The following is a 12,506-nucleotide window of genomic DNA, read 5'->3' as shown; positions in this document are numbered from 1 at the left end:
TTTTAATCTCAAAATATACACATTGACTTCTTAAACTAAATTTCTAAAAAGGAGATAGTAACCATAGAGTTGTCATATTATTTCAAAAGCGTTTTAATATTGACGATGTTATGTAATTATGCAATCTTTAGTTTTTTTATTTTAGAAAATTTAACGTAATAATATCAATATGTAATTTTTTGGTATAAAAAATCTTTTATTTTTTCCGCATATTCATTTTTCTAAATTTATTGAGATTATAATATACTGTAAAATTAATCTAAATAGTTTTGAATTGTAACAATTATTTTACTAACTAATGAATATATTTTAAATTAAAAATGAAAAAAAAATAGGAGTCTGATAAATTTTCATAATCTTATAATCATAAATATTTAATTTTATAAAAATTATTGAACAAGATCATAAAAGTTGTATTATTGTGCAATAAAATGATATAAAATAATAAAAAATAAATAGTATTGTGGAAGAATTTTAATTTTCCACGTCAGATATGAGCTGGATCGCAGTGTGTATATATTCCGTCCACACAGATTCTTCGCTTACATATGACGCCACCGCGAAATCTCTCTCTATTTGTGCCTGCGGGTATCAGAGACATTGGGCGGCCAACAACAAATATACGCCCTATTTCGTATTTGTTTGGTATCGCAGCGTATAAACACTGAGGAGAGGGGAAGAATATCTTGCTGCTCTCTCGTTTTCAGGTAATTTGCTCTTCCACCTGCTTCAATTCTGGTGCTGTGCAGGAGCCCTAATTTATTCACGTTGACTTGTGGAATTGTTTTTGATTGTGCTATGAGTTTGTGGATCTAGGGTTTTTGGTTGTGTAGATTGATTTTCCTTTTTTTATTTTTAGGTAGGGTTTTTGTATGGGATTGGTGGTTTTTTTTTTTTTTTTAGAATATGAAATTAATGTTGGGATAGTGTTTGATAATGTAAGGATTGACGTGGGGGGATTGGAATTAGAAATCTGGGATTCAAGTTTGAATATGTTTCCTGTCAATTACGTGTATTATGAGCGCAATTGTTTTGGTGCAAACTTAGATATTAGTGTGCTCTAAGGGAAAACGGGGATTTTGGCTTGGTGTAATTGCAGGCGGTGAAGATGTCGACACCGGCGAGGAAGCGATTAATGAGGGATTTCAAGCGGTTACAGCAGGACCCTCCGGCTGGCATCAGCGGTGCGCCATATGATAACAATATTATGCTCTGGAATGCCGTTATATTTGGGTATGTTATGTGTTGTGGTGGTTGCTGCTTGTGAATGGATTGAGAACATCCTAATTTTTGCTAATATATTTGAATTTTTTTGAATTGCAGTCCAGATGATACTCCTTGGGATGGAGGTGAGAATATTCTTCACTTGAGTTTGGTTTTAAATTGATTGCGGTGGTGACTGTGCTGTTAGGTTGAATGTTTCAATGTGTATTCATGTGTACCTTTTCCTTCTCCCTCTACACTAATTTGGATGTTGGGTGTAGTGGAGTGCAGTGTAAAGGAAACATTATACAAATTCAAGTCTAAATGTATTTCCATTAAGGATAACACAAGAACTTAGTTAAAAGAGATTCTAGCTTGATTGAAGATTATAAAAGAGATACAGTAGATGCATACATGCATGGATGTCTGTTCTAATTATGATTGAACAAACATTTCTTTGATCTTTTTTCTGTACAACCTGACCAAGGAAAATGCTTCCCAATAGTTTCTCCAATAAAATCCAAGGTTTAACATAGCATTAGACTGTTGCATGTGCATTTTTTTTCTTTTATCTATCTTATTATTCCGTGACTGATGATATTACTGTTTGCTTCTAGGCACGTTTAAGTTGACACTTCAATTCACGGAAGATTATCCAAATAAGCCCCCGACAGTGAGATTCATTTCAAGAATGTTCCATCCCAACAGTAAGTTAATTCAGATATTTCCTTATGTGATATATCATCATGGTAAAAGATTTATAGTTTATTACTTATATGCTTCTTACGTTTGTTTGCAATGGTAAGCCTATTAGTTGCCGCTGTAAACCTTTTGAGAACAAGCGGCACGCTCCACTATTGTGAATTCCAGAACTTGCATGACAAAGTAGCAGTATCTGCTGTTATAGAAAATACAGCAAGGAGTTGTTAATTGTTATTGTCTGTGTTTTTGCTGCTTTTTCTTCTGTGCCTCCTTGTCGCTTTTTAACTTGTTTACTCTTTTGTGCTTTTTGCAAACATTGAGCTAAATGATCCAAGAGGGTTTCTTCATGTGTGTCACCACTAGTTTAAATGATCCATAATGTAATGACTATTAATAATGCACATTGGTTGTCCTATCTATATTTAATCTGAACTTCCTAAATTTAGTACTTTTACTAAATACTAATTAATAAACTATGGGGACTGGCCTACACTGATTACTTTGTTCAACTTGATTTTTTTATGATACTGTCATGCATATTATTATGTGTATCTAGTTTGGTAACTGAAGGAAGAACCAATTTATTATGAGGAAATACTGTTTGTTGCCTGACTAGAAATAACCTTGTTTATTTAGGAAGAATTTGCTTGTAGCTTTTTTTCCTATTGTTTGTGTATCACTATTGATTTTGTTCGTCTTGACCTGTAATTCTAGTGTTCTAGGGTATTTTGCTTAATTAGTTGCATGGTCTTCCCTTCTATAATTTTCTTGCTGCACCTTGGGACTTGTATACTTGTTCTTTTTACATTTTTTCTGAAATAAATAATCTAGTTTGTATATTCAAGTTCAAACTTCAAATGCTTAATACCTTTCCATTATATCTGATTATCAGTTCTCTATGGCGTCATATGCATACCATATACAAAGTTGGAACATATCCAAGCCCGCATGTAATATGTATTGTTATGCGGTCATGACCCAACTGCATGTGCATCATGGTTTAGCAAATTGGACTGCAGCAACATATTGTTATGAATATGATTTTAGAATAGTTTGGGGGAGCATCATTATTTGATGAATGATTCCTAAATATATGTTCCTGGCTAAGGACAATTTATTCAAACTTCTCAAATCCAGGGTGAAAGTTGAAACACATGTGTTCTTGCATTCCACACTGGAGATGGTGTACTGATTTAATTTTGTGTGATCAGTTTATGCAGATGGAAGTATTTGCTTGGATATTTTGCAAAATCAGTGGAGTCCAATATATGATGTAGCTGCTATACTTACATCTATTCAGGTACCATAGAGCTGTAAGATGTATTGTTTCTTTTGCTAAGCAATTGGGTATGAACTGTCAACTTCAGGTCTCTCCGCGAGAAAAATATATGTTAAACAACATGTTATTCTTGACAACTTCAGCTCTTTCCACGAGAAAAATATATGTTAAACAACATGTTTATCCTTGACAACTTCAGCGATGGTTTTTGTTCACTTAATTTCTTTCACTCTGAATCTACAGTCACTGCTCTGTGATCCAAATCCAAATTCACCAGCAAACTCTGAGGCTGCAAGACTGTTCAGTGAGAACAAACGTGAGTACAACAGGAAGGTGCGCGAAATTGTTGAGCAGAGTTGGACAGCAGACTAGCCTTTACATCTACAGGTTGCATAACAGGAGATGACGGTTGATGTGCGGACTTTGCGAGATCCTTTCTCCTGGTTGATGGTTTCTGTTTGTCTGAAATGTTTACTCGCCTAAATTGGTACATTAGTGACTCTTGTAGTTGGCAGAACATTGTTATGAATGTCTTTCATGCTTATGTTCAGGGACATTGAAATGTCTTTATCTTGATATTTTCTGATGGTCCGGTGGCGTATGTACATAAACATATCTTGTACTGGATTGCATTATTGTATGAAATTATAAGTTTACCCTTTAATCTTGTGAAATTTTTTGTCAAACTCTTAGTAAAATTTTAGGTAAATATGTTGGTCCTCTACTACATCATACATGAGTTGATCTCTGAACAGAATTATGAAGTTTGCAAGACAATTTACTGAATCAATGAACTCAGTTGTGGTTTTTGGACATCAGAAACAGCATTCTAAGAATTCTAGATGTGAAGGTACATTCAACCTGGATTCTTGCTTCTCTTTTTCCTCTTCATCTTCTTTTTTTTTTTTTTTTTTTTTTTGTGTGTGTGTGTGTCTGTTTGCTCAACGAGTTTGTACCCCTAAAAGATGTGGTTTAGAGATGAAGGTGTGGAATATTAGGTTGCCATCAGGACTTGGATTACTTGGAGTTGCCACTTATACATTCGGACACGTGCCAGACCATGCATGCTTGTTATCTTAATCTTTATCTCCCTTCTAATCATCAACCAGAAGAGTAAATATCGCTGTATTAGTTAGTGGTAGGCTATCAAAATTCCATTTGCAAGTTAATGTCATGAAATTAATTCTAACAACATTTGTGGTTGAGCTGTAGTACTATGCTAAGACTCTCATGATTGCCCTATGGAAATAATTGCCACATTCTATCAGAGTTAGAGTATTGTTTTTCATGCCATTAAGTATGGTGTAAATTACAGTCAGTTTTCCTAAAATTTGACATAATTACGAATATTCAAACAATAAGGGGTATTCATAATTATATAAATAGGAGGGAAGGTTGTTATAATTTACCTTTTAAGTATATATATGTGGGTTTAAGATTATATTATGAGCTTGAAAAAAGTATTTGATGTTTAGGTAAGGTGGTTCCATCATCTTTCTGTTCACACACAGTCTGTGTAGGTCAATTTTAATTTCTTATGCTGACCTCAATTTTAGGGTAGGGGAGAATTTGTAGTGGAGCACCTCCCTTGTATGCTTGTTATGCCCTTGACCTTGAGTCTTGTTTGTATGCTTGTTATGCCCTTCCTCATAATATGATTCATTACTTTTGCCAATTCTTCTACTCTTAAAACCACTATCATTTAACTACAAGAACAACTCAATTTTTGATTACTTTTCTGCCTTTTTGCTCTTAATCTTTTCACTACTTTTTTAACATGAATGAAGAAGCAGTAGATGTAGAACCAAGTTGCCCACCAGAGCGTAATGCATGAGGCTGGAGTGGGTGCAACCAATTAAAGCAAAGGGTCCCTCATCAGGGTACACTGCACCTCACCTAATCTTACCTCCAAATAAAACCCTCCTATTAATAACTAATAGTACCCTCCCTAAGCCCTTAGGTGGAGGTGTTTTGAGGGAGGGGGTACCCTAAATTGGAGGGTATGTCCTACAACTTACTTATTACTCATGCACACTTCCATGCTTGCACTCCCAACAACACAACAACGTACGACCACACGTTGGCGTTTTCCTCTGCAACCAACCTTATGCTTCTTGTCTTGGATTTGGATATTACTACATTCATCATTTACACATTGTTTTGTGACTATACTCTTACCAACAATACATATCACAAGGGATGTGTACTCTACCGGTTCCATTTTGTGGGCGCACACTCGATACGTGTATATATTATAATTATATATTTTCTGATATAAATTATTAGATTATTTCCTTAATGAATTAACTTAAAATGTGTATAAACAGAAATTGATTGAATAAAGTGATGTTTATTTTAGGACAGAAATAAATATATTTGTGGGCATTTTAATCTATACTCGTTATGCCAACTAAAATTATTACCATAAGAATCTCCCTTTTGATCCATAGTATAGTATTTTTATGTACTGAAAGTATGAATAATTGATATATTTCTTTTATTTTTTTAAAAAATAGTATATACGTCAATCATTTAATTGTCGAATTTAATGATGAGCATGATACTTGATTTTGTAAATAAAAATATATGGATTGGTCTAAATTTGGTAAAACAAAAAATGATTTTGCCTCAAGTAAGAACCACTGCATAGGAAACTGAAATTCTAATAAAGATTGAATATTTATGTTATTTTTATTGGACTGAAATTTTTTATCTTAAATTCTATTATATTTTTTCCAATATATATATATATTATGTGGATAGAAACTTTTTTTAAATAAAATAAATAATATGATCTTTATATATATATATTAAATGAAATAAAAGGTACAATAAAAAGTTCAATCTGTACTTTTATTGACATTGTTATAATGAAGACGGACACTTTTTGGTTAATGCTAATTTATTCAGTAAAAATACTTTTTTTATTGAATTTCCAAAAAATATATAATTAAAAAAATTAAGAATGCCAAAAAAAAGGTTTTTTGACTGTAAATTTAATTAGCCGCCAAAGAAATTTAACTTAGATATTTGGTAATTAATATGTTTTCATTTTTCCTAATACTTTGTACATCATCACATAGCATGCTAACTTTTTTTTAGGTCGAAATTTATTAAAATTATAATTATTTTATTATTATTTAAAAATTATAAATATTTTTTAGTATTAATATTTATCTAATAAATATTCTTTCGACGGTCCGTTATATTTATAATTTTTTTAATGTAATAATAAGATATTGCAATGAGAGAGGAAAAAAGAAAATGTACGAACACTCAACAACTTTAGTAAAAGCGACTGTATAACTACAAACCCCACTCACTGTACCACCTCACCACAACATGTATACATACAGTCTAATGTATGTATATTTACCCTCTCCATTTCTGGGCTTTCACCAGTGAAGAAAACAAGGAATGCTAAGAGAGCGAGTAGAGTAGAGAGAGAGAGAGACGGTGCCATTTTTGGTTGCCATGAGTATATGAAATTGAATGTAGAGGTAGTAGGGCGGTTCGAGAGCCCATTCATTCTTGTTGTTTTTACTTTCATCTTTGAAATTTCGCATTTATTGCTTTTGTTTATCCTCAAAGATTTTACCTTTCGTTTAAGTTTTGTATGTGTGATGTGTATGTAGTAACTGGGTCTATTATTCTTTTAAGTTTGTGGGTTCTCTTCAAGAACTTTGGAGCTGCGAAAGAATTCCTTTCTTTTCTTTTTGTTTCTGTATTCAGGTTGGAAAAATCTCAGATCTGAGCTACATTCCACCGAAACCCACTCTAATCTTTGTGTTTTTCGCTTCTTTTGCCCTGCATTTTATGTGTTTGGTTCTGGGGTTTTGCTATTTTTTATGGGTTTAGTTACAGATCTTGGTGGGTTTATGAACGTTTTTACCATTTTCTGATTTGCCTTTGTGTTTTGTTCTTTGTTTTTGGTTTGTCTGGAGATGAGGATTAATATTCATTTTTAGCTTCTGACAGTTTAATTTAAATTCACTGTTTCCTTTTTCCACTAATTCCCTGTTTCGTAGATTTTTTTTTATGCGAAAGATTTGGTGAATTCCTGGATGGATTATTTCTTCTTTCCGCTGTTGTTACTGTCTTCTACAAATTTGATACTATTTTTGCTTTGGATTCTTATAGTTGCTAACGGTTCCAGAATACAATTTTTATCCTCTATGTCTTAAAAACTGTTGCTTTTCATTGGAGTGGAAAAAGTAGACTGATCACTAGAGTAGATGCATCAGCCTTTTTGCCTTCTTTGTTTTATTTCGGTTCTCATTTGTACATGTGTGGTCATGCATCTTCCAACTCTCGTGTATTCAGGCTTAGGCTTTTTTTATGCCATGCAGAGCTTGAATTATCAGTTTTTCTAGCATTGAAATACTATGGGGAAGTCTCCTGGAAGATGGATCAAGACTGTACTGTTCGGGAAGAAGCATTCTAAATCTAATCTATCCAAAGTAAGAAGTTTTGTGTCTCCCTTTGTTCACCAGCTCCTTTTTTTTGGTTGTTTTCGTGAAAGTCTACGGTTAACTGTATATTTCAATTTGCCAGTGTGCATGGATTGTGTTGTAATAATTATCAGGCTACCTTCTTGCCTTACATACTTGGCTTCTCAAGTTATTATCTACAATTTGAAACTTGGATCTTCCTGAATCCTGATCATGAAGGAAGAGTTCTTCCTGTAATCTTTCTGGTTTTATAATGGTTCCTTCCTTTGTTTTCTATCTAAGCTCTGTTGGAAATACCTATGGTTGGAACATTCATCTGGACATCTTATCCCTTTTTAACCTCAGTTGATATTGTTACTTATTTAGCATTAGATTCAGTAGATTCTATGACTTTGCACTCTGTATATAACATTTGGTAAGTTCTTTTACTAATTTGTTACTATGTTCAATTTCCTTATAACCAGGATTACAATGTTTGTTTCTACTGCCTAATTTAGTTTCTGCGAAATTCTATTTGTGCTTTCTTTAGTCCATTAGGTTTTGTAGAAGTGCGTCGTACTAGCCGGGGCCTGATGTTAAAAATGTAATGAAAGTTGAAATTCTGCCGATATCTGATTTCAAATAATTATTTCAATTATTCATTGTTACTTACTAATTTTGTTTAAGGCTCTTCAATCTAGGGAAATTATTACTTGCAGTCAGTTATGTGTATTCCAACGTTAAGATAGGATTATAAATTAAAAATTATGCAATTTTTCCATCACATACACAAAGACTCTGTACGCTGATCGTAATTGAAACCTATGCAGAATGTTACATCTGATAAAAAGGCTCCTGCAAAGACACCAGCAGAGGATCTGGGTGAGAATTCCCCTGTCATATCAGATCCTTGTCAGGTTACTGATAAAGGTCCGGAGAATGTGGAACTTGAGAAGGGCACATCTGGCGTTCTATCCAGCACTGTTGCTTCTTTACCTGTGAATCAAGATTTGGAATCACATAGTAATTTTGTTCCAGTGCAAGTCAGTGATGCTGAGATGCTGAGACAAGGACAAGCTGCCAGAAAAGCACAAGCAGCATTTAGGGGCTACTTGGTAATATTATCTGGCATTGCATGTCAAGTTGCTACATAGCTGATTATTCTGCTTTGTCTGACCAAGGGAGGGTGCTTCAGAAGTTCTAGATGAACTTGTAGTGATTTTAATCCTTCCACAAATACATGTGTATCTCCGTCGGGATTTTATCAGGGGTTGTTCAATGATTTGTGATTACAATGTGTTCATCACATTAGTCATACTTGTATTTATTCCTATGGAGGATATCATACATGGGCTGGAGCTGTTTCCAAAAAGGGTTTTATAGCCAATCCTGACATTCATGGTCAAAATGCAAAACCATTCAGGAAATGCTTTTACAAGTGAAGATGTTTGCCTGCTCCTGAGTTTATGTAAATTGTAAGGAGGGGTTCAACTAAGTATCTCTACACATAGTTCCTCTAGACTTCTTTCCTGGCTGTTAGATGTGTGTAACACGGCTCTAGGGCTTTTTTTTTTTATATTATTTACTTTCGCCTATGTTAACAGGCTCGTCGGGCTTTTCGGGCTCTCAAGGGTATCATAAGGCTCCAAGCTCTTATTCGTGGACATTTGGTTAGGAGACAGGCTGTTGCCACTTTGCGTTGCATGCAGGCAGTTGTTAAGATCCAGGCGCTGGCTCGTGGAAGAAGAGTTAGACTCTCAGATAGCATGCACGAAGGCCATAAAAAGTATAATGTGGGAAAGCTTCAGGTAAGTCCAAATTGTGTAACTTCATTGACGAACCTACATTGCCTTTTTATTTTCCTTTTGTGTCTCTTTTCTTATTTTGGCTCTTTGATTTGTTCGCATAGCTGACATCTATCATCTGCTTTAAACACCTTGGATTGTTTCTGCTTTCTTTGTGTGTATAAATATAAAATTATTGTTTGGCACCTTTTGTCTCAATATCTTGTCTATGATCTTAATTTTGGTGATTTTTGGCTTGGATTTTCCTTCTCACGCATTATAGAATCTTCTCATTCATTTTAACTTCCATAATCTTCGTTATACACACACACACACACATATATATATATATGTATTTGAAAACATCCCGATTAGAAGTCTTGACTTATGCCAAACAATTATTTCATCTCATCTTACTCTTGGCACATGTAAATGGATTCATGCAAATTTCTGGTTTTCCCCTGGATATATTGGTTTAGTTATATATTAAATATATAACCATTTATTTTGGAAGGTTCTTTGTGCTTCTTGTTAAATATTTATGTTATTTAATCAGGATGCTGAACAGGTGGATCTTGGAGCAAACTCAATTGTTGGGTCAGAGAAGCTAGCAACAAATGCTTATGTCCATAAGGTTGGTTATAATGTTTTCTGGACAAAGCAAGAAAATATTAATTGTTCCTTCGGTAGAATATTTCATTTGTAGAGTTAATCAATATCAATTTTTTTAATGGATTTCTTTTGTATATGGTCCTTGCTGCAGTAACTCGTGCAAAATGGACAAGACAAAATATAGCCCCTCTTCACTAAGATATCATTGTTCTGATTTCCTCTCACAATTGGACTTTTCACTTTGCAGTGTGGTCGCCTAGATCCAGCCTTACAAGAACAATAATATCCTCGAATTACTTTTACTCATTTGGAATACCAGGAAATTGTCAAGGCCTTACATTAAAATAAGACAATAAGTCACATTAAGGTTTTATGGGATGCATACAGTTTACATCTAATGAGTTATTTTTACCCATGGCACAAAACTGTTATTGCGTGTATTCATGCTTGTATGAACATGTAATGATCTTTTACTATATTTATGTAGCAATAAAACTACTTATAAAATATTATGCACATGTTTTGTCGGGTTTGCACAGAAGGGACATGTTTCTGAAATTAGTTCCTGTTTCACCTACATGTATTGTCCACTTAAAGTGTTTGGTTTGCTTTGAAACAACGCAAAAATATGGATCGATGCTGCATCTTTACATAAACTTTGGTCTATAACATGGAGATTCCTGTCTCAGATGATCCATTCAACTAAAATCTTATAATCATAAAAATATTAAAGCTGTTCACATATGTTTAAATGAAGAATAGTATGGTGAACGTAATTGTCCAATAAACATTTCTTTTTACTAAGGTTCTGATAACATACTTTGCTGATTGTGCTAGCTTGTTCTGTCATTGCCAACTGCAATGCCCCTGAGTCTTCAATATGATCTGGCTGAACCCAATTCAGCTTGGAACTGGCTTGAGCGCTGGTCATTATCTTGCTTCTGGGAACCACCTGCACGCCCAAGAAAAGTTTTGAATGTGAAGCCTCAGAAGAAGCAGAATGGCTCACAAATTGTGGAGAATGATGCTGGAAAGTCAAAAAGAACTATCAGAAAGGCTTCAAGTTCAGCAAATGGTGATAATGGTGCTTTAGGTTCTTTGGAAATGGATAAGCCCAAGCGGAATCCAAGGAAGGTCACAAGTCATCAAACAGAGTCAGTGCAAGACCTGCCCCAAAATGAACTTGAGAGGGTCAAACGGAATCTGAGAAAAGTTTCTGCCTCTGCAACGGCGGCTTCTGAAAAGTCAGAAATTGAAACTGAGAAGCCACAGCCACAGACGAATGGGAAAACAATGTTGAATTCCACAGCACCTGAAGTTTCTGGGCCAGGAAAGATAATTTCCACTGAAAAGCCTGCTGATTCCGATGTTGTAGTTGATAAACTGGCTTTGCTTGAAGCTCCTCAAGAAACAATGACAACGGTTGAGCCAGTTGATGTGCTACATGATGATCATCCTCTTGTTGAGACTCGTTCCTTGGAAAATGGTGACAAGATGGAAAGTAATCAGTTTTTGCACGAGGAACTGAGCTCTAAGGAAGATGAGAGTGGCAAGGAAAATCAGAAAATCAGGAAGAGGAGATCTCTTCCGGCAAAACAGGAGTATACTGAAAATATTTCACAGAACACCGCAAGCCTGCCAAGTTATATGGCAGCCACTGAGTCTGCTAAGGCAAAGCTTAGAGCTCAGGGATCTTCTAAATTTAGTGAAGATGGGGCAGAACATGGTTATGTTCGCCGTCACTCGCTCCCAGCCTCGACCAATGGCAAATTGAGTTCATTGTCACCCAGAATACAGAAGCCAGTGCAAGCTAATGGCAAGGGAGGCGGCAAAACTAACAGATCGATGTCGTCCTCGAGAGATGGTAAGCATACTTTCACTATTTAGTAATTTAGTCAACCATTATCACTTCTTTCCATAGTGATTCATTTCTTCTGTCTATTTAGGCCTTGTGAAATTTGCTTCTATTTATGATGATTTTCTTATGCAACTTGATTCTCTGCTCATATCCTTTGGTATCATGTGTCATTAGGTTGTATGAGCTCATGCATTTTCCTCCATTTATGTTGTCCTCTCAGTTTGAATAAATTACAAATGTTTTACATCACATGTCAGATAAAGTACTCCAGCCGGGTTGGAGGAGGTGAGAATGCGGCTTTCTTCTTAAAACCAGAAATCTTGGGATTGCTCAACCATGTAGCTGCAGAGTTTCGTGTTGTTCTTGTGCAGGGTTTATGTAAGAGGTGAAAGTGGACTTTGAGAAACCATAGTTGTTTGATATTATTAAATATAACCTTGTCTTCCCCTACTACTGTCAGTTTACCGAGGAATGTATAGTCATAGATTCAGAGTCTCTGTTGACAATCTAAAAATCATTTGTGTGCTTTTACAGTTTCATCTTACTGTCATGATCAACAATGTAAAACTGGCCATGCTTAATGTGTACCCCTGTTTGGAAGTTACGAGTCTACTTCTTTAGCCTATTAGATGAAATGC

At 34.8% G+C, this 12,506-nt stretch overlaps 2 protein-coding genes across 4 annotated transcripts; both read left to right on the top strand.

Annotated features, from left to right (window-relative positions):
• Nucleotides 1–550: 550 nt before the first annotated feature.
• Nucleotides 551–3,795, top strand: LOC105167667 (ubiquitin-conjugating enzyme E2 2). Its single transcript, XM_011087465.3, has 6 exons — nt 551–707; nt 1,100–1,233; nt 1,324–1,349; nt 1,821–1,910; nt 3,117–3,205; nt 3,428–3,795. Exons 2-6 carry the CDS (start codon nt 1,109–1,111, stop codon nt 3,554–3,556), a joined length of 459 nt encoding a protein of 152 aa, XP_011085767.1. The 5' UTR covers nt 551–707; nt 1,100–1,108; the 3' UTR covers nt 3,557–3,795.
• Nucleotides 3,796–6,493: 2,698 nt separating this feature from the next.
• Nucleotides 6,494–12,468, top strand: LOC105167665 (protein IQ-DOMAIN 31). Of its 3 annotated transcripts, none has more exons than XM_088883594.1 (7): nt 6,494–6,684; nt 7,534–7,644; nt 8,445–8,729; nt 9,219–9,422; nt 9,967–10,032; nt 10,848–11,874; nt 12,126–12,468. In XM_088883594.1, exons 2-7 carry the CDS (start codon nt 7,570–7,572, stop codon nt 12,155–12,157), a joined length of 1,689 nt encoding a protein of 562 aa, XP_088739720.1. In that variant the 5' UTR covers nt 6,494–6,684; nt 7,534–7,569; the 3' UTR covers nt 12,158–12,468. The 3 variants fall into 3 exon arrangements, with proteins under 3 accessions (XP_088739720.1, XP_088739718.1, XP_088739719.1); XM_088883592.1 differs by having other exon boundaries at nt 9,955–10,032; XM_088883593.1 differs by lacking the exon at nt 6,494–6,684 and adding an exon at nt 6,760–6,916 and having other exon boundaries at nt 9,955–10,032.
• The last annotated feature ends 38 nt before the right edge of the window (nt 12,469–12,506 follow it).

This window comes from Sesamum indicum, linkage group LG8 (assembly GCF_026168435.1).
Source record: "Sesamum indicum cultivar Baizhima isolate 11 linkage group LG8, ASM2616843v1, whole genome shotgun sequence".
Taxonomy (NCBI): Eukaryota; Viridiplantae; Streptophyta; class Magnoliopsida; order Lamiales; family Pedaliaceae; genus Sesamum; species Sesamum indicum.
Note: the sequence above shows the minus strand (reverse complement) of the source record. Positions and strands in the feature narration are given on the sequence as shown.

Bases quoted from the DNA above. Each gene is read 5' to 3' on its own strand.
- LOC105167667 (XM_011087465.3), top strand. From the start codon at position 1,109: ATGTCGACACCGGCGAGGAAGCGATTAATGAGGGATTTCAAGCGGTTA. The intron at 1,234-1,323 runs GTATGTTATGTG...TTTGAATTGCAG, and splicing joins TGGAATGCCGTTATATTTGG to TCCAGATGATACTCCTTGGG. The intron at 3,206-3,427 runs GTACCATAGAGC...CTGAATCTACAG, and splicing joins CTATACTTACATCTATTCAG to TCACTGCTCTGTGATCCAAA.
- LOC105167665 (XM_088883592.1), top strand. From the start codon at position 7,570: ATGGGGAAGTCTCCTGGAAGATGGATCAAGACTGTACTGTTCGGGAAG. The intron at 8,730-9,218 runs GTAATATTATCT...CTATGTTAACAG, and splicing joins CAGCATTTAGGGGCTACTTG to GCTCGTCGGGCTTTTCGGGC. The intron at 11,875-12,125 runs GTAAGCATACTT...ATCACATGTCAG, and splicing joins GATGTCGTCCTCGAGAGATG to ATAAAGTACTCCAGCCGGGT.